Genomic DNA, 24,028 nt, shown 5'->3' with positions numbered 1-24,028 from the left:
CATCCATTTTTTTCCCAATGATTGCACGTTGGCTAATAGGACTGATGGTAGAGGGGGTTTACTCACTCGCCTACAAATTCTCAGAAGGCAGCCCTACCTACCCCCCTTTTTCTCCGTATTTTCTTCGCGCAAATGATGGGGATTAGGGCCCATTCCCGAGAAAGCAGTATATCCTTCGCGTCGGACTCGTTAAAGAAATTAGCCTACTTACAGCGGTATCAATCAGAATTTATGTGTGCCTACATTGTATTTTGCCCAAGGTAAGTAAGTCCCCTCCTTTGAGGGGAAGTTTGCTGCACATAAAATAATGCAGTCATTACAGCAGAGTTACTATTATTTGACTCGAAAAGAGCAGCTTTAACTATTTTGGGAATTAACTTCTCTAGGGTAGGGGGCAGTATTTTGACGTCCGGATGAAACGCGTGCCCGTAGTAAACTGCCTGCTACTCAGGCTCAGAAGATAGGATATGCATATTATTAGTAGATTTGGATAGAAAACACTCTGAAGTTTCTAATACTGTTTGGATGGTGTCTGTGAGTATAACAGAACTCATATGGCAGGCAAAACCCTGAGAAAAAGTCAACCAGGAAGTGGAGGATCTGAGAATTGTTGTTCTTTTTAGTCCCTTTCAAAACTACAGTATCCGTGGGGTTACGTTGCACTTCCTAAGGCTTCCATTGGCTGTCAACAGCCTTCAGAAAGTGGTTTGAGCATTCTCCTGTCACTGGGCAGATAATAGGAGCTCAGTTTCTGAGTGGACTGCCTGGCAACAAAAGGATTGGATATGCGCGGTCACACGAGCACGCTGTTCCATCTTTTTCTCCTTGAATGAATACGCTATTGTCCGGTTGGAATATTATCGCAATTTTACGTTAAAAATACCATCAAGATTGCTTTTAAACAGCATTTGACATGCTTCTAAGTACGGTAATGGAACATTTTGACTTTTTGTCTCTGGTTCAGCGCTCGCGCGTTATGCTTTTGGATTAGTGCTCTGTAGGCACAAACAAAACGGAGGTATTTGTACATAAATATGGATTATTTGGAACAAAAACAATATTTCTTGTGGAAGTAGCAGTCCTGGGAGTGCATTCTGACGAAGATCAGCAAAGGTAAGAGAATATTTCTAATACTAATTCTGAGTTTAGGTTGCCCCGAACTTGGCGGGTGTCTGTATAGCTCACCGTGATGGCTGAGCTATGTACTCAGAATATTGAAAAATGTGCTTTCTCCGTAAAGCTATTTTAAAATCTGACACAGCGGTTGCATCCAGGGGTAGTCTATCTATAATTCTTTAAATAATTGTTATATATTTTGTCAACGTTTATGATGAGTATTTTTGTAAATTGATGTGTACATTCACCAGACGTTTTGGTGGGAATACATTTTCTGAACATCACGCGCCAATGTAAAATGCTGTTTTTGGATATAAATATGAACTTTATCGAACAAAACATACATGTATTGTGTAACATAATGTCCTAGGAGTGTCATCTGATGAAATTCGTCAAAGGTTAGTGCTTCATTTAGCTGTGTTTTGGGTTTTATTGACACATGTCCTTGCTTGGAAAATGGCTGTGTGATTATTTTTGTCTATGTACTCTCCTAACATAATCTAATGTTTTGCTTTCGCTGTAAAGCCTTTTTGAAATCGGACAATGTGGTTACATCAAGGAGAAGTGTATCTTTAAAATGGCTTAAAATAGTTGTATGTTTGAGAAAGTTGAATTATAACATTTTGTTGTTTTTGAATTTGCCGCCCTGATATGTCACTGGCTGTGTCCCGCAGGTGGGACGCTAGCCCATAGAAGTTAAACCCAGGGTCTTACAAACCTCGAAGATTGGTCAAAGCTTATTGATTGTTAGTTATTATCATTGGGATTGAAAATTCTCGTGACAATTATGAACCTCGCGATTATTATGAACCTCATTATGAACCTCACGGCAGCCCAACCTGATGCTCACAGGAAGGAGGATGAAGAGACCCTCTTTGCCATGAGCCTGGTGCCAATCCTGAAGAGGCTGCATCAGCAAAGAAAAGCAGCAGTCAAGGTTAAAATGTATATGCTGCTTTTCAAAGCCAAGTTCAATGGTACATTTTTTGTTCTCCACAACACAGGTAGTGTCATAAGTATTGCGACAGTGAAGTAAAGTAGGTTATTTTTACAGTATACTCATGTATGCTAATTGGTATTTCAGATCAAAGGATTAATTTGAAGCAAATATAAAGCTGTTGTTTCTGGGTTAGAAAATATCCTAAAACAACAGTTTGCTGTCTAAATATTTGCCTGTCATATTCATCTTTTGATCTGAAATGCAAATTCCATGAGTAAACAGCAAGAATTACTAACTTTACTACACTGTTCCAATATTTATGCAACCAACTACACTATACAAGCAGTATTTAGTCTTAGGATAGCATTCATTATTTGTGTTTTTACAGAATTGAAACTCGCACACTGGAGAATTGACAGATGCTCTTTTTGGTCTCTTAAAAGACTAAAGGTGGATATATATATTTTTTAAATTTAACTAGGCAAGTCAATTAAGAACAAATTCTTATTTACAATGACGGCCTACCAGGGAACAGTGGGTTAACTGCCTTGTTCAGGGGCAGAATGACAGATCTTAATCTTGTCAGCTCGGGGATTCGATCCAACAACCTTTCAGTTACTGGCCCAACACTCAGACCACTAGGCTACCTGCCACCCTGCGTCCATCACGTCCAGGCTACCTGCCAAGTCCTTGACGTCCAGGGGCCATTTGTTTGTTTAGCTGTGTTATGGCTACACATTACTTACTTTTTTCAGAGACAGAGTCACACACACACACCTCTCCTCCAGTCCTCTCTGTACCTCAGTTCTCCAGTGCCCTGCCCTCTCTCTCTTTATGGCCATGTCTGAAGTTCCCCTACTATGTCTAGGCTTTATCATTAGTCCCTGTATCTGTCTGCAGTTGTGCCAAAAATACGTGCTCTTGTTGTTTTATTTTTCGTAAAATGTTTACAACACACATACCTGTCATGTTCTTTCCTGTACTTGAATACTTATTAAATTCTAATGTTTTCATAGTCAGTTGTTTCATTTCTTTATTAATTTCTCATTTAGACTTAATCTGCTTATTTCTTCGCTTCACCTTTGCAGATTTAAGACAAGAAGAAAGTTCCACCAGTGAAGATGGTGGTAAACTGTACTATTTGTATGGACCCTAGGTTACCCCTAGGTTACCCTTTCCCTTTGTTATCATACTAACTGTATGTCGTATAACCTTAATTAGTGCTCCTGCTCACCTGATGTACCAAGTCAGGTGTGTATAATACTGGCGTTAATGGGAGAGGGAAGGGGTTAATTTAGGGATAGGGGGCAGCATTGGGAAGTTTGGATGAAAACCGTGCCCAGAGTAAACTGCCTGTTACTCAAGCCCAGAAGCTACAATATGCATATAGTAGATTTGGATAGAAAACACTCTAAAGTTTCCAAAACTGATAAAATAATGTCTGTGAGTATAACAGAACTCATATGGCAGGCAAAAACCTGAGAAAAATCCAACCAGCAAGTGGGAATTCTGAAGTTTGTAGTTTTCAAGTGAATGCCTATCGAATATCCAGTGTCTGTGGGGTCAGATTGCACTTCCTAAGGCTTCCACTAGATGTCAACAGTCTTTAGAAGTTGTTTGAGGCTTCGTTTGTGAAAGGGGAGCAAATAAGAGCACTCTAAGAAGATGGCCCAGGTGAAAGCCTTTAGTTTAGTGACACACGTGGCCGTGAGTGTTCCATTTCCTTTCTAATGAAAACAGTATTGTCCGGTTGAAACATTATTGAATATTTATGATAAAAACAAACTAAGGATTGATTAGAAACATCGTTTGACATGTTTCTACGAACTCAAATTGAACTTTTTTGACTTTTCGTCTTGACTTTGTGCCCGCGCTTTGTGCATTTGGATTACTGGACTAAACGCACAAACAAAAAGGAGGTATTTGGACATAAAGATGAACTTTATCGAACAAAACGAAAATGTTTTGTCTAACATGGAGACCTGGGAGTGCCATCAGATGAAGATCATCAAAGGTAAGGGATTAATTTTAATACTATTTCTGACTTTTGTGACACCTCTCCTTGGTTGGAAAATGGCTGTATGGTTTTTGTGGCTAGGCGCTGACCTAACATAATCGCATGGTGTGCTTTCACCGTACAGCCTTTTTGAAATCGGACACAGCGGCTGGATTAACAAGAAGTGTATCTTTAATCGTATGTATAACACTTGTATCTTATATCAATGTTTATGATGAGTATTTCTGTAATTTGATGTGGCTCTCTGCATTTTCACCGGATGTTTGTTTGAGACAATGCATTTCTGAACATAACACGCCAATTTCAAATTAGGTTTTTGGACATAAAGATTAACTTTATTGAACAAAACAAACATTTATTGTCTAACATGGAGTCCTGGGAGTGCCACCAGATGAAGATCATCAAAGGTTAGTGATTCATTTTAACGCTATTTCTGACTTTTGTGATTTCTGACACCCCAGAGACAATGAGACATAAAATAATCTGTGAACAAAATGCTATTTTATGGAGAACGGTGGATGGTTCTTAAAATAACCTTTGTGTTAGGGGGCTCTTAAAAGAGTTGTTTCACTCCACGGCATTCTGCCATGGGACTTCACCTACTGGCGATGAGAGGTAGGTGTTCAGCTTCTCCCTCACCTGGAGTGCCTGTCTGGGGGCGTTGTTGGCACCTTCCCTGGTGACATCAGGTAGGTAACCATTTGTCGTGCCCTTCTCCATCTGGAGCGGCTCCTGGAATGACATCCGCAGGTAGTTGTGGAGAACGCATGTGGCCTTCACGCAGGCATTGACATTTGAGGGGCTGAGACCAAGCACTCTAGGATACATTCTCCACCGGGCTGCCAGAATCCCACAGGCGCATTCAACAACTAACCTTGCCCTGGACTGTCGTTTGTTAAAGATCCTTACAGGCTTTGGCAATGGCAGCTGGCGTCCAACGTAGGGCCTCATGAGGTTGGGTATCAAAGTCAAGGCCTCATCACCAACGAAAACATGGGGAACGGGTCCCAGCCCCAGGGAGTAATGCAGGTGGTGGAATCTCCAATGTGCCATCCTGACCACATTCTTATCGGCAGACTCAACAGCCTTGGTTTCTCAAATGACTGCCTCGCCTGGTTCACCAACAACTTCTCTAATGGAGTTCAGTGTGTCAAATCGGAGGGCCTCTTGTCTGGACCTCTGGCAGTCTCTATGGGGGTGCCACAGGGTTCAAGTCTCGGGCCGACCCTCTTCTCTGTATACATCAATGATGTCGCTCTTGCTGCTGGTGATTCTCTGATCCACCTCTACGCAGACGACACCATTCTGTATACTTCTGGCCCTTCTTTGGACACTGTGTTAACTAACCTCCAGATGAGCTTCAATGCCATACAACTCTCCTTCCGTTGCCTCCAACTGATCTTAAATGCAAGTAAATCTAAATGCATGCTCTTCAACCGATCGCTGCCCGCACCTGCCCGCCCGTCCAGCATCACTACTCTGGACGGTTCTGACTTAGAATATGTGGACAACTACAAATACCTAGGTGTCTGGTTAGACTGTAAACTCTCCTTCCAGACTCATATTAAGCATCTCCGATCCAAAATTAAATCTGGAATTGTCTTCCTATTTCGCAACAAAGCATCCTTCACTCATGCTGCCAAACATACCCTCGTAAAACTGACCATCCTACCGATCCTCGACTTCGGCGATGTCATTTACAAAATAGCCTCCAACACTCTACTCAACAAATTGGATGCAGTCTATCACAGTGCCATCTGTTTTGTCACCAAAGCCCCATATACTACCCACCATTGCGACCTGTACGCTCTCATTGGCTGGCCCTCGCTTCATACTCATCGCCTAACCCACTGGCTCCAGGTCATCTACAAGTCGCTGCTAGGTAAAGCCCCGCCTTATCTCAGCTCACTCGTCTCCATAGCAGCACCCACTCGTAGCACGCGTTCCAGCAGGTATATCTCACTAGTCACCCCCAAAGCCAATTCCTCATTTGGCCGCCTTTCCTTCCAGTTCACTGCTGCCAATGACTGGAACGAACTGCAAAAATCACTGAAGCTGGAGACTCATATCTCCCTCACTAGCTTTAAGCACTAGCTGTCAGAGCAGCTCACAGATCACTGCACCTGTAAATAGCCCATCTAACTACCTCATCCCCATACTGTATTTATTTATTTATCTTGCTCCTTTGCACCCCAGTATCTCTACTTGCACATTCATCTTCTGCACATCAATCACTGCAGTGTTTAAGTGGTATATTGTAATTACTTTGCTACCATGGCCTATTTATTGCCTTACCTCCCTTATCTTACCTCATTTGCACACACTGTATATAGACTTTTTCTACTGTATTATTGACTGTATGTTTGTTTATTCCATGTGTAACTCTGTGTTGTTGTATGTGTCGAACTGCTCTGCTTTATTCTTGGCCAGGTCGCAGTTGTAAATGAGAACTTGTTCTCAACTAGCCTACCTGGTTAAATAAAGGTGAAATAAAAAAAATAGATATATATTTTTTTTAAGTGCCTGGCCGAAGGCAGAGTCCCGGAGGATCCCGCCATCACTTCCATTGTCATAAGCACCAACATCGACGACACGGAAACAGTAGATGGCATCTACAACAGCCAAGAGTACAACTGAATATGTACCCTTGTAGTTATAGAATTGTGAACCCAAGCACTGTGGAGCCTGGATTACTACTATTCCCGTCAATGAAGCCAAGACAGTTGGGGAAATTCCACCTCTCCAGGAACTCGGCAGCAATGGCCCTCCAGGCTTCCTCCTTGGGGACAGACATGTATTCACCAACCAGACAGTCCCAAATGGCTTGTGCCACAGAGGGGACAATGCCTGCCACCGTGGACCGTCCAACTCCGATGGTCCTGTAGGAGTCTCCTGTCGCCAAGAATCTGAAATATAATTCAAAATAATAATCAAAATTGTGTGTAACTTGAATTCCACCCACATATTCTATCTACTCATATAGCTACCTCACTACTGTTTATTATGCTCTACTAATTATATTGTAATACTCATCAACCATCATCAACAATGCCTTGAAACTGTAGAATTCAGTCTATGACTATATCAATAAACTGTAGCCCAGGCCAACTCTACTCTAAAGGTACTATCTAGAACCTAAAAGGGTTCTCCGGCTGTCCTTATAGGTGAACCCTTTGAAGAACCCTTTTTGGTTCCAGGTATAATCTTTTCCCCAAAGGGTTATACCTGGAACCAAAAAGGGTTATCCTATGGGGAAAGCAGAACGACACTTTTGGAACCCTTTTTTCTAAGAGCGTACATGATTCCAAGAATAATGTAATAACTGACTGTAACTGTCTTGAACAACAAGGGGTCCTGGAGAAGACTAGTCTACCTTCATCAGGGCAGAAGGCACCTCAACTTTCTTTTCATTTGGTAACATTGCATTATAAAAAAAATGTTTTTAAACCAACTACAGAAAAAGTTATAGTCCTAATGAACATTCTGTAAAAGTACATCTGATGTCACATATGTGCTATTAACTAGAGTCATTTAGCTAGCTAGGTTGCACATAAAATATGTCTAGTATCAATCAATTATGGTATCAAAGGCTTTAAAAATGTACTAGAATTTAGCTTACCAGAGACAAATCGCCAGGCGTTCAACTGGGCTGATGGGCACCCGGTAGTTGTTATCCATCCGGGCGATCCTGTCTCCAACCATCTGGAGCAGGTGATCGAACTGGCTTCAGTCCAGACGAAAGTAACTTCGGAATTCCTCTCTAAACAGTCGAAGCTCTTGAATGAGACGGTGGAACTCCCCTGCTTGCTTTCACGACTTCAACCATCTCTGGACCCACACTGATGGGTCCCGGCCCATCAGCGCGATCAAGACCACCTTTCTCAACGTTGGTCTCATTGTTGAAAGAGCCTACTCTCTGCTATCTTAACTATTTATTATTGCATTTTGCTTCAAAACTATGCATTTTGGAGGGAAATTATATTATAGGCTCTCACAATTAATTTGTATATGTCATCGAATAAATAATATGTATGCTACTTGGCAAATAAATGAATAAAAAATGTAAAGAAATTCTACAGTCAAACTGTTTTTATTATGTAATCCCATTTTTTTTTTACTGGATATGTGTGCAACAAAAATTCAACATTCACATTTTGCTACTTTCTGTCAAGTAAACGCATACAATTTGATGCATTCGTTCGTTAACCTCTCTAGGGTAGGTGGCACCAAATCGTCCCACCTACGTAACAGCCAGTGGAATCCTGTGGCGCGTTATTCAAATACCTTAGAAATGCTATTACTTCAATTTCTCAAACATATGACTATTTTACAGCATTTTAAAGACAAGACTCTCGTTAATCTAACCACACTGTCCGATTTCAAAAAGGCTTTACAACGAAAGCAAAACATTAGATTATGTCAGCAGAGTACCCAGCCAGAAATAATCAGACACCCATTTTTCAAGCTAGCATATAATGTCACAAAACCCAGAAGACAGCTAAATGCAGCACTAACCTTTGATGATCTTCATCAGATGACACACCTAGGACATTATGTTATACAATACATGCATGTTTTGTTCAATCAAGTTCATATTTATATCAAAAACCAGCTTTTTACATTAGCATGTGACGTTCAGAACTAGCATACCCCCCGCAAACTTCCGGCGAATTTACTAACAATTTACTAAATTACTCACGATAAACGTTCACAAAAATCATAACAATTATTTTAAAAATTATAGATACAGAATTCCTCTATGCACTCGATATGTCCGATTTTAAAATAGAATATTGCAAAATGTGCTTTCACCAAAAAGCTAAGTAGATAGCCCGGCATCACAGGGCTAGCTATTTAGACACCCAGCAAGTTTAGCCTTCACCAAACTCCGATTTACTATTAGAAAAGTTTGATTACCTTTGGTGTTCTTCATCAGAATGCACTCCCAGGACTTCTACTTCAATAACAAATGTTGGTTTGGTCCCAAATAATCCATAGTTATGTTCAAACAGCGGCGTTTTGTTCGTGCGTTCAAGACACTATTCGAATGGTAAATAAGGGTTACGAGCACGGCGCATTTCGTGACAAAAGATTTCTAAATATTCCATTACCGTACTTCGAAGCATGTCAACCGCTGTTTAAAATCATTTTTTATGCCATTTTTCTCGTAAAAAAGCGATAATATTCCGACCGGGAATCTGCAATTAGGTAAACAGACGAAAGAAAATAAAGCACGGGGTCGACTCGGGCACACGCCTAAGCCCATTGTCCTCTGACCGGCCACTTGTCAAAAGCGATATTGTGTTTCAGCCTGGGGCTGCCTCGATATCGTTCAGCTTTTTCCCGGGCTCTGAGAGCCTATGGGAGCCATAGGAAGTGTCACGTTACAGCAAAGATCCTCAGTCTTCAATAAACAGAGGCAAGAAGAACAACAACTTGTCAGACAGGCCACTTCCTGCATGGAATCTTCTCAGGTTTTTGCCTGCCATATGAGTTCTGTTATACTCACAGACACCATTCAAACAGTTTTAGAAACTTTGGGGTGTTTTCTATCCAAAGCCAATAATTATATGTATATTCTAGTTACTGGGCAGGAGTAGTAACCAGATTAAATCGGGTACGTTTTTTATCCGGCCGTGTAAATACTGCCCCCTAGCCCTAACAGGATAAATCCAACGTATGCACCACACAGAATGTACAGCAACGGCCTCAGCAACGCAATGCTGCAAGGCAAACGCAGCGTTCCATTGGAAATGAATGTCCTGAGGTACCAAAACAGAATGACACAGTTCGAAGGGTTAGTGTGCCTGTGTAGCTATGATGTTGTTAACTGTCAGCTGTCGATACTTTTTCTAGGTGTGTGTGCCATGTGTGTACTATCTACGGTATCTACTGTAGAGTCAAATGTGGTGCTTGCCTCGTGTGTGTTACTAAATATAGAGTTAATAAGTGCAGCACAGTAAAGCAAGGAGAAAGCAATGAATATGTTGTTTGGTTGAAGGGACTTTATGTAACCATAGCAAAATTAGCTAGGTGTTTATCGCAATCTCATATGCTGAAATCCACACGCGATATGCAAATGTAGTGCATGCAACCATTCGTGTGAATATCAATATTGTGTCCTGCGTTGTTCATTTGGCTCATTTTTATTAGAATGTATTGAAGTTGAACGTAGTTGTGTTTATATAGGCTGTGTTAGGGTAGTGCTGACTAGGCTGCTGGCTGTACAAGTGAAATACAAAGATGAGAAGTTAATTTTTTCACAAGAGCCATTGACTTTCAATGACTTTTTGGAAGGAGGTGAGTGATTGCCACAATTGCAATTGTTTACAGAAACCCTAACAGCGATCCAAATGTTGTTTAATGTCTTTCAATTTGTAAAGAAATGTATCCTGCCTACCAGGGACTTAAAAGCTTATGATGAATCTGGGACTAAAGTAGTTGAAGTGTTTCAGTATCTTCTTCAGAGACCAGACCTCAGTTTGCTAAAAATGTGTTTACCCAATGAAACAAGTTCTGATGGCGAGTTATTTCTCTACAGTACAGAGATATGATCAATGTATTCATTCATACAATCCCAGCTAGCACACATTATATGGCCGACATCTGCCCGGAGTCCAGGCAGGCCAGATCTAATTCTGCTGGCCCAGGTCTGGCACCCGGATCCAGACGGAGGTCTGGTGTTTGCAGGGATGGTACAGTAAAGGAGGGGCCACCCCGTCCCCCAAAGCATGCGGGGGGGCACCGCTGAGACATTTAAATGCCAAACAGACTTTTGGGAGGGGGAGTTTGCCAGGGGTCCAAGATTTTGAGGGATGGAGTCACACACCACGCATTCTGTGGCATGTCACAGATCACATCAGAACCCATTAATTGCATGTCTTATCTCAACATCCCATATATAATTGTAGGTTAATAATTTCATAGCAGATTATTTGCATCTAACATTTAAAGCATGCTAAATGGGGTTTAGAGTATGACTAACAACCAAAATGTAAAGACACATATGCAATTTGGTTGTAGCATTGTTGAGAACCGAGCTTTCATTTATTCATGTAAGGGGCAGATTCTGTTAACTCTTCTGCAAGCTGCGCCGTGGATGTTGGTGGTTCATTAGACTCTGATGACTCTGTTACCCTGACACAAAGTCCTAACAGAAAAAGGAGAGCAGAGGAAGATAGTCCAGCCAAAGTAAGCCTTTCATTATTTTCTAGGATTGTCTTTTTATAACTAAAAACTTTATTGCTCTTCCTGAGGTTCCATATTTGTGATGTTGGGTTGGCTTACTCCCGGAGATTTACTTAGTGTATGTAGGCTTTTTCCAGTCCTGCTCTAATCGACTTAAATAATCTTGATAGATCCTAATGTGCAGTTTAGTGATATAGCCAGGTGTTGGAGCAGGGCTGAAACCAATGCTTGCACAGTAGCTCTCCAGGAGGATGGCTGGCTACCACTGAGCTCTTTCTCAATTTGTCAATCCTTGGCTCCTCATATCCTCTTCTCATCGTTCACAAAACCAACTACAGAACAATGAATTAGGAGGAACATTGGGTTTTATTATCAAATGAGATTTGAGAAGGAGGTGAGGAATCAATAAAACATATTTTGATAAAGAACCCTGATGTACTAGGGTCTGTGTATGCTGTGCTTTTTGTTAGATGATTGAGGACATTTTCCAGAGCAAAACTGGAGGGGAAAGGATCATGAATGAGTATGCTCGGACAAAAAGCTTGGCTGACTGCAGCAAGCGTGATATGATCAAGATATTGGTTGCAAATATGACAGAGGATCATGGGTAAACCATCCATTTATTTTACGCATTAAGATCAATGTTTTGCATTCATGTATTATTGCCAATCTAGAACTTTTTATTTTTGGAGGGGTTCAGAACAAGTCCCCCGCGACGTGAAGGAGGCATATGCAAGAGGAATAGTTTCCTTGTTCCCGTACCTAGCCGATCCCAAAAGCAAGACTGACTCTGTGAGTTCAAAATAAATCTGGGTACCAATTCACTCCCTACCACTTCCCCTTACATTTACATTTACATTTAAGTCATTTAGCAGACGCTCTTATCCAGAGCGACTTACAAATAGCCCTAACCCTTATATGTTTGCAGAGTTGAAGGGTGTGGATAGATGTAAGCAGTGTAGTCGTGGAGCTTTCACCTTATGGATCTGCACACATTGATATGGTTATAGGGCCAAGGGGAAGTGATGTAAGACCGTTTTTTTAAATGGTTTTGCTGTTTTGAAGGCACATTCTGCCGATAGTGAAACTGTCACTGCAACATCACTAAACGTTCAAATGATAAACACAGCATAAAGTTTCAAGTTGTAAAGCTGTCTAACATAGCACTGATGTTCTTTACATGCTCCTCCTCGGTCACTTGTAATTGAAGATTACATTTATTAGGCTTTGTGTATGTGAAGGTGACTGAGGAGCATTACACATTACACAGTCCCTGCAACTGTTAAACATTTCTTCCAGATTCTAACATGCACCAGTGACAAATTAGCTTCAGTCTTTTATTTGTATGGTTTGTGCTCGCTCGGGTGCAGGCATGCCAGGGTGTAAGCATGTGAATGTGTGTTCAGAAGGGAGTGAGACTTGTTTTTTATGGGTTTTTCTCACAATTCTGTGTCATGGGGTTTGGTTGGACTGTTTATACCAGTGTTGTGTGTTTGGTTGGAGGGGGACCAGCTGCTGACAGAGACCCCTTCACGGACAAAGACTGGTTGAGGGAAGAAGGGCAGTGTCGAAAGGCCATCGCGCTGATGAAACACACATCTGATGAAGCAACCGTAAAAAAAAAATGAAGCTGACCTCAACCTACTGTCAAAAAATCGTCCATGACTCATAGAACTCCTCTGACATACTCCGTGTTCCACAGTTTCTGGACATACCAGGTATGGTTTGAATGAAATGGACTCTTTATAGCATGCATGTGTGAGAACGTAGGAATGACATGTTGATGCGTTGTTTTTTCCAAAGCATGACCATGTCTCAGAGTGGTCATTGCCAGAGCTATTACCCTTAAAAGGTGACAGGACCATGTTTTAGAAATCTGGTAGCTGAGATTTTATTGTCTTTGTGTGTCTTGTCTGTAGATTGAGCAAGATTTTGGACTGATGTTTGGTGACGCAAATTCCTGAATTTATTTATGTAACTAGGCAAATCAATTAAGCACAAATTCTTATTTTCAAACCCTAACTCAGACAGCGCTGGGCCAATTGTGCACTTCCCTATGGGACTCCCAATCCCAGCCGGTTGTGATTCAGCCTGGAATTGAACCAGAGTCTGTAGTGACGCCTCTAGCACTGAGATGCAGTGCCTTAGACTGCTGCACAACTTGGGAGACCCAAGTGACCTACTGTCTTCAAACAGAAGGCCATCCAGCAGAGCCATCGACTCACACCAACAACCGAGCTTCAGGACCTAATACACAACGCTGAGTCCACAGCAGAGATGGAAAATGGTACAGACATACTACTTTACACTGTAATATAAAGTTCTAGTAAAGTGCCTTCAGAAAGTATTCAGACCCCTTGACCATTTCCACATTTTGTTACGTTAGTCTTTTTCTAAAATGGATAAAATAGTTTTTTTCCCTCATCTACACACAATACAACATAATGACAAAGCAAAACCAGGTTTTTAGACATTTTTGCAAATGTGTTAAAAATAAAAACCTGAAATATCACATTTACATAAGTATTCAGACCCTTTACTCAGTACTTTGTTGAAGTACATTTGGCATTGATTATAGCCTCGAGTCGTCTTGGGTATAACACTACAAGCATTCTTCTCTGCAGATCTTCTCAAGCTCTGTCAGGTTGGATGGGGTGTGTCTCTACAGAGATGTAAATCCGGTCTCTGGTTTGGCCACTCAAGGACATTCAGAGACTTGTCCCGAAGCCACTCCTGCGTTGTCTTGTCTGTCGTTGTCCTGTTGGAAGGGGAACCTTCGCCCCAGTCTGAGGTCCTGAGTGCTCTGAAGCGTGTTTTCATCAAGGATCTCTCTGTACTTTGCTCCGTTCATCTTTGCCTCAATCCTGATTAGTCTCCCAGTCGCTGCCGCTGAAAACATCCCTACAGCATGATGCTGCCACCACCATGCTTCATCGTAGGGATGGTGCCAGGTTTCCTCCAGACGTGACGCTTGGCATTCAGGGGCTCCTGAGTGGCGCAGCGGTCTAAGGCACTGCATCTCAGTGCTTGAAGCATCACTACAGACACCCTGGTTCAAATCCAGGCTGTATCACAACTGGTTGTGATTGGGAGTCCCATAGGGAAGCGCACAATTGGCCCAGTGTCGTCTGGGTTTGGCTGGTGTAGGCCAGCCAAAGAATTTGTTTTTAACTGACTTGCCTAGTTAAAAATACAAAATAAAGTTTAATTCAGGACAGAGTTCAATCTTGGTTTGAGATTCTTTAGGTGCCTTTTGGCAAACTCCAAGCGGGCTGTCATGTGCCTTTTACTGATGACTGGCTACCGTCTCACCACTCTACCATAAACCCCTAATTGGTGGATTACTGCCGAGATGGTTGTCCTTCTGGAAGGTTCTCCCATCTCCACAGAGGAACTCTAGAGCTCTGTCAGAGTGACCATTGGGTTCTTGGTCACCTCCCTGACCAAGGCCCTTCACACCCGACTACTCAGTTAGGCCGGGTGGCCAGCTCTTGGAAAATTCTTGGTGGTTCCAAACTTCTTACATTTAAGAATGGAGGCCACTGTGTTCTTAGGGACCTTCAATGCTGCAGAAATGGTTTGGTACCCTTCCCCAGATCTGTGCCTCGACAGAATTCTGTCTCGGAGCTCTACGGACAATTCCTTCAACCTCATGGCTAGGTTTTTGCTCTGACATGCACTGTCAACCGTGGGACCTTATACACACAGGTGTGTGCCTTTCCAAATCATGTACAATCAATTGAATGTACCACAGGTGGACTCCAATCAAGTTGTCGAAAGATCTCAAGGATGATCAATGGAAACAGGATGCACCTGAGCTCAATTTTGAGCCTCATAGCAAACAGTCGAATAATTCTGTAAATAGAGTATACATTTGCAAAAATCTCTAAAAACCTGTTTTCGCTTTGTCATTTTGGGGTATTGTGTGTAAAATAAGGCTGTAATGTAACAAAAGGTGGAAAAAGTCAAGGAGTCTGACTGAATACTTTCCAAAGGCTTTTTTTCCTGATAGGCTGAGATGAGGTCACACAAACTCACATTCAAAGTCAATCGCATTATTAGCAAAGAGATCTGCTCCGACTCTGTCATCAGTTAGACAGCCAAGATCATGGATGATAAAAAACAGAAAGCGTACCTATTAGAAAGAGCACATTCTACATTGTCACCTTACTGAAAACATCCTATTTGTTTGGCGGCTAAAACCATGATTTGGTCCAACAGTCAGGGTAGGGTAGGTTACATTCTAAATGTAATCCGTTACCGTTACTAGTTACTTGTCCAGAATTGTAATCAGTAATGTAACTTTTGGATTACCCAAACTCAGTAACGTAATCTGATTATTTTCAGTTACTTTTAGATTACTCTCCCCTTAAGAGGGATTAGAAGAAGACAAAAATGTATGTTACCAATTGAACGACATCTATTGCAGGGTAAATCAATGTGTGTCATCATAGTGGTCTCTGACTTGTGGTCAGACTCGCTGTTACGGATACAGGTATCCTGTGTGTGTATTTTCTTTCCTCCTGACCTATTCACAGGTGCCGCCAATCAGTCACCAATCAGTCACCAATCAGTCACCAATCAGTCACCAATCAGTCACCAATCAGTCACCAATCAGTCGCTAATCTGAAGACACACCTGCTTCTTTTCTCTTACTCATTCACATCCCCTTTCCCTTGGTTTAAAAACCCAGTCAGTTGTTTTCTCTGTAGCTCAATCTCTCTGTGTCTCAATCTCTCTCTCTTTGGGTTTTTACTCCTACATGTCACATTTGTCCAGTATTATGTGAGTATGTGTAGTTAAGGTGTTTGTTTGTTTGATGGTGGGAAAAGGGGGTACCAAGCCAAGTCACCCATGGGCATACATTACCCGTAGGAATACTTTGTCTATGTACACTAGTTTGAACTGGGCAGACCACCGCTGTGTTTTATTGTTTAGGTAGCTAGCTGTATTGTAGCAGGCAAGTCTAGCTTAGAGGTGTTTTTGGATATTTGTTTCTTTCCTTGGGTCCAGCTCAGCCCCCCCCCATTACCGTGTGTTTAAACAATAAACCATTAGTGTTTGACGGTAAATTTAAGTTGTCTGTGGTTATTAGTTCTCACTGTTCCTTTTCACTATTATGACTTGTATGAGATATGTTACGGGTCTCGTTTCCACCCCCCCTAGACTGCAGGGCCAAAGGGATTCGTAACACTCGCTCAGGTGGAACAACTTAAACTTGCGCTTTTTTCAATGCTGATTTGAATGTCATTGAGAACAGAGAAGATTTTCTTCAGCAAACATCCTTTCTGAATTTGAACGTAATTGTCTCGTTTTTCTAAAGTATCTGTAATCTGATTACAATATTTTTGCTGGTCACGTAATGGATTATAGTTAATCTGTTACTCCATAATCCTGCCAACAGTAATGTGCATTATCTTCATGATTCCTGTAATGAGTGTCTGCTCTGCCCCGTGCCCTCGCTGGGGCCTGTTGCTGTGATGAGCGAGCCACTTTCCTCTTCCCCCCCATGTGCACCAATGCGCTCAAGAGAAAATGTTCTGATCATAAAACATTTAAAAATGCAATTGTGGGAAAAACAGCTTTGGAAGCTTTGTCCCCTTATCACTGTCGAAGAGAGAAGACTAAGCTTTCTGTAGGTATTTTTAAATGTTTTACTTCTTAACTCTCAATATTCAGCTCAATAGCAACTATTTTACAACCAAGATATCTGATATGGCTTTGAGATATTTAGTGGGGTGCGCACTAAATGCGCACCGGCCATTGTGAGGGCATCGGCCTATAGGTCTATGTGCTACCTATTTTATTTTCTTACTTCTTCAGGATTGGTGCGTCCCCTGCGGGACGGTTGAGCTAACATAGGCTAATCTGATTAGCATGAGGTTGTAAGCAACAAGAACATTTCCCAGGACATAGACATATCTGATATGGTCAGAAAGCTTAAATTATTGTTCATCTAACTGCACTGTCCAATGTACAGTAGCTATTACAGTGAAAGAATACCATGCTATTGTTTGAGGAGAGTGCACAGTTTTGAACAAAGTTATTAATAAACAAATTAGGCATATTTGGACAGTCTTGATACAACATGTTGAACAGAAATGCAATGGTTCATTGAATCAGTCTGAAACTTTGCACATACACTGCTGCCAGCTAGTGGCCAAAATCTTAATTGCACCTGGGGTGGAATAATACATTATGGCCTTTCTCTTGCATTTCAAAGATGAAGGTACAAAAATGTTTTAGTTTATTTTCTTTGTATTATCTTTTGTGTTAGATCCGGTAATCTTTTACCGGATCTATTGTCCTACATTCCTTTCACATTTCCACAAACTTCAAAGTGTTTCCTTTCAAATGGTAACAAGAATATGCATATCCTTGCTTCAGGGCCCGAGCTACAGGCAGTTAGATTTGGGTATGTCATTTTAGGTGAAAATTGAAGGGGCCGATCCCTGACAATGAATGACGTTAGTCTGGAGCACTGTAAAAGTAATTAACAATTAGGGTAGGTGTTGATTCAGGGGAACACATATGATTCAGGGGAACACAGTGGCGATCCGTCATTCAGGTTAGGGCCACCTGTTTTGAGCCCAGCATTTTTTACTAAATATATATATATATATATTAGTTTTGGGCGGGGCTTGCCTGATTTGCATGTTATTTTAGCATTAATATCTGTCACATATCAGTTTGCAAACAATGAAAAAAAAAATGTATCAATGAATTAATAAAGCAGCAAACAAACATGGTCTCTTTTGTTTTCTTGAGTAAGGCAGCTCCAAAATGCAGGTGTTTCAGCCTAGCTCAGTGCTTTCTGTGGTGGTGGGGCAAGCCAGCAGAAAATGCGTAGCGTTGCACCGTTCTGTCACTCATGGGGACACTACGTCATCACCAAGTCTAAGGTTAGATCTCTAAAATTCTAGCCCCTTGGGTGCTGCCATAGAGTTCCATTAGAAGTGCCCATCCAAGAAGGCTCAAGGTCATTGTCCACAGATAAAATGACGTCAAATCACGTTATATCTACAGTAGCTTTGATTGGACTGATCATGTCAACATCATACTTTCTATCTTAGCTAGCAGTCATCATCATGAATCAAGACGACAACCTACTGGCAAATAATTTTTAATCCTTGTCATATGAAGATAAATAATGAAGAGAAATTATAGATAAAATATATCGGTGCTCATCACCATTGGACAAACATTACACAACAAGTTGGAAATAGTAAATTCAACAATGAGTGGTTTGGAAGGAATCAGTGGCTAACTGCAAGCATTGCAAAGCAATCATTAGCCTGCTATTCAGTGGAGTGGCTGTGGGGGTCCCAAGTCTAAGATTTAAGGGTCTCTTTTCCAAGCTTAAAATTATAAACATTTAACATTGGCCATGCTGTCAATGAAGAATGACTTGTGCTGCGCGCAAAACAACTTAACTCGGAACTGCAGAATCTGACTTTAGTGAGTTCAAGACAACTGGAAACTCTGGAAAAACAAACTCTGTCTGGGAAAATATGTTCAGAATGTAAATCGGGAACTCGGGTCTCTTTCTAGAGCTACGACCTGAAGATCACTGACGTCATCATGATTCAACCTTTTTTTTCTCGAGTTTCCAGTTGTCCTGAAAGCACCATAAATCCAGAGAATGCCAGACTTTGATGACAAAATTTGCCCACGAAGGAACGCTGCACCACCTTCCTGTTCAAGTGAGCACAGCACAACAAGGTGAGTCCAAACATGTCTTGTATGCTGCTGCATAAATTGTGATATGTATACTGTAGCTAAGAAAGTAATACTAAGTGTATTTTGTGTAGTAAGCTGTTAGTAGCCCATGTGCCTCACCCTAATAATTTGGTCTATTTTCACCTCTTTATTTCACCAACTGTTCTGACTTGGTGGTGCACATGTGGCCTATAACCTGTTTTTGAGAAATGTAATCATCGATTATTGTAAGAGCTTTCATTGTCTGCTTACATGCCCCCTTTATTTATCCTACGGTTCTGACTTGGTGTACAGGGAGAACACTAAGAACGGCCCATGTTCTGAATTCTGTCACTGTACATTTCAAAAGTGCTGAACAAATAGTTATATTGACTAGTCCGTCCTAGCTCGCTCATTATTGTCTTAATCAAAATTACGGATTGCCTCTTATCCACTTGTCATCCCCTTATGCCATAGTTTGTACATCTCAATTGTCAGTAGAAACCACATTTGCTTAAGCAAGTCAGCCATATCAGCTCTGTTTTTTTAAAGGTAGTAAATGAGGCTGAATGAACTGTTTCGCTGACAGACAAGGCTCCGCTGATAGCCAGGTGTAACAGTGGTACAGTGCAATTAATGTATTGTTTAGTGTTGTGTAGTGGCTTTGCCGGCATGCATCCCAAAATATTTTTTTGCCCCACCAAGATTTACATGCTAAAATCACCACTGCATATGACAGGCACTAATTTACAACATTGCCTAAGTCGTTAGCTTGGCTTTTATAATGTAAGCCTATAGGCATTGTGGCTTAAGCTGACAGACAGACCGACAGACAGAGAACAAGAAGAAGCAGAGCGACACCAGAGAAGGGGGGTGAGTTGGCTGCATGCTCAGTGATGTGGGCTGGTGTGGATAAAATGCCAAGGCTGAATTCTTGTCCCAGTCTGCCCCTGGCAAACCGATCAAATTAATGCATGAAGTATTAGGCTAATGCATTGATTGACATTTGTTTGTCTTTAGGCTACTCTGTATTGCCCATTGAAGCCTAACCATCTTGGTTCACTATGTCTCCAAATGCGTGGCACGCAAAGTGGGCATTTTTGTTTAGCTGCAAGACAGTGTTTAAACAATTTTTTCATCATTCAAATAATCATAACACAAATGTAGTAGTCTAGACTATTAAAATCCATTGATACTTAAAATACGTAGACAGATGAAATGCATAATCTTTGGCAAAATTAAATTCCATGTATTGGCTAGATTATCGATTTTATGTTTTCCTGTTTCAGTTGTATATTTTTCCTAATGTCCTCTGAGTCGACAGCTCAAGAGCTGGAGAACAGCACTTGTTTCGGCTACTGCTCTGTGCAGGCTGTGCTGATACAGGCTACCGTACAAAAAAAAATACAATTCAAAACATTGTTGCCGTATTTAGGCTACATTATTGCAGTATTGTAATTTACACATAAGCAACCAATTGCATTGCAACGAAAAAAAAGGTTAGATAGGCTAACATTTATTTACAGTCAATACGGGACCATTTCATTGAAGGCTAATCTGCAATTGGTTTAAACTCTCGCAACAGTCGCGGTATTAATTAACACGATCCGTACACATACCTCGGCGTCTTCAGAAGGCACTTAGCACCGGCCATCCCGTCCAAGATAAGCTACCGGAGCCTGGGGTTTTATGTCCTCTGTAGGAGTGGAGCGGAGGAATGCGGCGCGTCGCTGTCGCGAGGACACGGTCCTGTCCAGATGCACATCCCCAGACGGAGGAGAGGAGAAATTCCAGCGCTACCGTGACGCTACCGTGACTTCATAGGGCGAGTGTGTATACTACCGTCATTAACAGCGCGCAGCCAGCAGCAAAATGAAAGTCCGCTTGAAGAGGAGCGGATATATATATATATATATATATATATATAAATAAATAAATAAAACACGCAGGCACACAAACATACACAGACAATAGATTCCCCTTAACAAAAGGAAAAGAGCTGCTGTAGATAGATAGATAACCCTTCTCTACATTTTCATCATGGGCACAAAATAAAGCCTCTGTATTTTATTAGGCTATTGGTAGGAGGCTGAACTATGTTTTGCTCATTACTTACCAGAAACTAACAATATTAGATTGCTTTACAGTTCTAATTTTATTTCACATGCAACATTGTTAAGACAAGGTCACACTCTCAAAAGAGGTGTTTAACCTCAAGGGTATTTTCCTCTTTAAAAAAAGGTTGAACAAAGGACGGTTTAATGAATCCACTGGTGTCAGTATAGTTGTCAGCTTCTGAACCACAGCAGGCAGCACAAGGTCAGACAGAAAATCTATGTGTTTTGTTGACCAGGATATGCCCTATATCACAACAGGGCTTGATCTAGACCTGACGCCAAGGCAACAGGACACATCTACTTTAATAGCTCTGATGGAAACTGCTCTGTGACAGAGCTCAGAGAAGCCTAGAATATCAGAGTAGCCTATCCATGTCAGTCAATATCTCACTGCTTGATCTCACTCAATGTAGATAGCAGATGAAGCTAAGGCTGCCTTCCATAGCTTAGATGTTGCTGACGCCTGAAAGATCTTACAACGCCTGGATAGGTATTTTAAGTATCAGCTGTTATAGCAATTTGTCAGTCGATGGCACGGTCGATGATGTGGCAAGCCACCATTGGTTGTTGCGTCGCCTCGGCCTTAACTGAGGAACGCGGCCTAAGGCTTTTGTGGTCACGTAGCAACTTGATTATTCATACATGTATGAATCCTAATAACAAGCGAACCTTCCCTCCTGTCTTTCCCTACTGTTCTTATATCATTCACTTTATAAAGACAATAATTGCCCTGTGGAGCTATGGTGTCTATTTGTCACAATGACTGCAATTTTACAGCTGTTTAGATGTATAAAAAAAAGCCTCTGCCCTATTTTTACCCCCATCACACACACACACATTACCGTGCTCAAATGATCAGTGGGGGAATTCTGAGAAAACAACATCTTAAGGATTCTTCATGAATACCAATTGGTGCCTCAGTCACTCCAAATGCGCAGGCGGAGCAGCCAGAGTGATATGGAATGTTGCTCTCTTTACCCGATGGCCACTGTAATACACTACACCCCCCCCCCTCCTTGTACTAGGAGATTTAACCGACCTTTCAGGGTAATAGGACCATTAGTCTGCAGAGGGAGGTGTGTGTATATGTTTGCGTGTGAGAGTGTTGGAGGGTTGAATGTCATGTAGAGAGGAGGGCCCAGGGTCCTGACAGGATGTAGCTTGTGTTGTTGTATATGTGTTGGAGTAGTGGGTGTACTGTATATGTGTCACATTCTCCACATAAAAATAGACTTGTAAGTTGTGACATCAATTATATTGTTTTGTAAATGGATGTTCTACATAGGCTGCTACAGTTACCTCATCACAGTGTCACCACAGTCATAAATCTAAGCCACAGTCAAACCAAGGTAAATCTAGTAAGATTAATTGTGAGTCCCCAAATTCATCACCGTCAAAGTCATATGTTCAACTGTACTGTAGCCTGAGGGGCAATCTCCCTAGTCCCCAGGCTGCATAGAGGACAAGCAGTGTGAAGTGACCTTGCTGCTCCCCTCTGGGTAAATCATACTGGAAGTCTCTCTCACACACACACACACACACACACACACAAAAGGCTTCCTAGTCACCTCGTCTCGCCTTCCACTCAAGCACACACCTCAACCCACACACACTCCCATCCCATCTACTCTGCAGGAATAGTAATTTTCCTTCCCCTTTATTACCTAAGACAAGTGGTCCAAACTGCAGTAGACAGAGACGTTATTGTATTCTACAAGTTAATGTAGCCCTCAGTCTCCGTTCTCTTTCACCTGCACCAGTGTGACCGAACACACACACACACACAGTCAGGCACGCACATAAGCACGCACGCAAGCACACACACATGCACACTGTGAAACACTGCTACACCGCTTCCACCATGCCAAATAATTATTTGTGATTTAGGGCTATAAATGCCCCATCAGTCCCTATGACAACTGCCTCTCTATCACAATCCCTACTGCTCTCTCCAGTCATGTTTCCCTCCAAACAAACACATCTCTCAAACACCTTTCTCTCAGTCAGACAGGTGTTAGTATTCATGACACAGGCCTAACCTGTTCGTACATATAGTTGTTTGTATTCAAATACAGCTACTTCCTGTTGTTCACAGGCTTTGTTTCCCCTCTGCCATTAGCTGTGGGTGTCTGTCAGTCAGACCAGACGTGTTGTCCTCTTCACAGACAGACAGAATTGCAGAGTGGTCAGATCGTTAGACTGCAATGGCTAGCAGTTAGCGCTGTCCCTCGCATTCAAATCATTCTACGTGTGTTGTGAGTGACAGCTGTGAGTGTGTGTGTGTATGTTCATCTGTGTGTTAGACTGTGAGTGACAGTGGTCACCCACAGGCTGACAATCAGTCAGACAGACAGGGTGTGTGTGAACATTGAGCTGTTCACATAGGCCTTTTAGAATTCCCCAGGCCACAAGTTTTCCCACTGGCCACTCATACATACCCAACACAACTGACACTACACTCTTAGAAAAAAGCATTCCAAAAGGGTTCTTTGGCTTTCCCCGTATAAGAACTCTTTTTGGTTCCAGGTAGAACCCTTTTTTGGTTCCAGGTAGAACACTTTTGGGTTCCATGTAGAACCCTCTGTAGAAAGGGTTCTACATGGAACTCAAAATTACATATGGGGACAGCCGAAGAACCCTTTTAAGTTCTAGATAGCACTTTCTTTTCTAAGAGTGTACTGATGGTCTGTCTCAGAGTAGACAGGACACCATGTCTTTTTACCTTGTCTTTACTCTCTCTCTTCTCTCTTTCTCTCCATATTTTCCCCTGTCTATCGCTATCCTTCTCCCTCTTTCTCCCTCTCTCTCTCCATTCCATTCCCATCCCCTCCCTCCCTCCGTTTCTCTCAGTGTCTCCTAATCCCAAAGCCATTTAAAGGGAACAATTCCATCAGGTCTTTTCTTTTAAAAAATATATAGAAGGAACAGCAAAGATTAAAACAACCACTCAAA

General features: G+C 41.8%; 1 protein-coding gene across 3 annotated transcripts in view; it reads right to left on the bottom strand.

Moving 5' to 3' along the window:
- LOC115163219 (A-kinase anchor protein SPHKAP-like) overlaps window positions 1–20,814 on the bottom strand; it is a 63,546-nt gene extending 42,732 nt beyond the window's left edge. For all 3 annotated transcript variants that reach the window (XM_029714915.1, XM_029714916.1, XM_029714917.1), the window contains exon 1: window positions 20,579–20,814. In XM_029714915.1, coding sequence (XP_029570775.1) covers window positions 20,579–20,613 — 35 coding nt within the window. In that variant the 5' untranslated portion in view covers window positions 20,614–20,814. The remainder of the gene's footprint in view (window positions 1–20,578) is intronic.
- Window positions 20,815–24,028: the final 3,214 nt, after the last annotated feature.

Source organism: Salmo trutta, chromosome 26 (assembly GCF_901001165.1).
Source record: "Salmo trutta chromosome 26, fSalTru1.1, whole genome shotgun sequence".
NCBI classification, from domain to species: domain Eukaryota; kingdom Metazoa; phylum Chordata; class Actinopteri; order Salmoniformes; family Salmonidae; genus Salmo; species Salmo trutta.
Note: the sequence above shows the minus strand (reverse complement) of the source record. Positions and strands in the feature narration are given on the sequence as shown.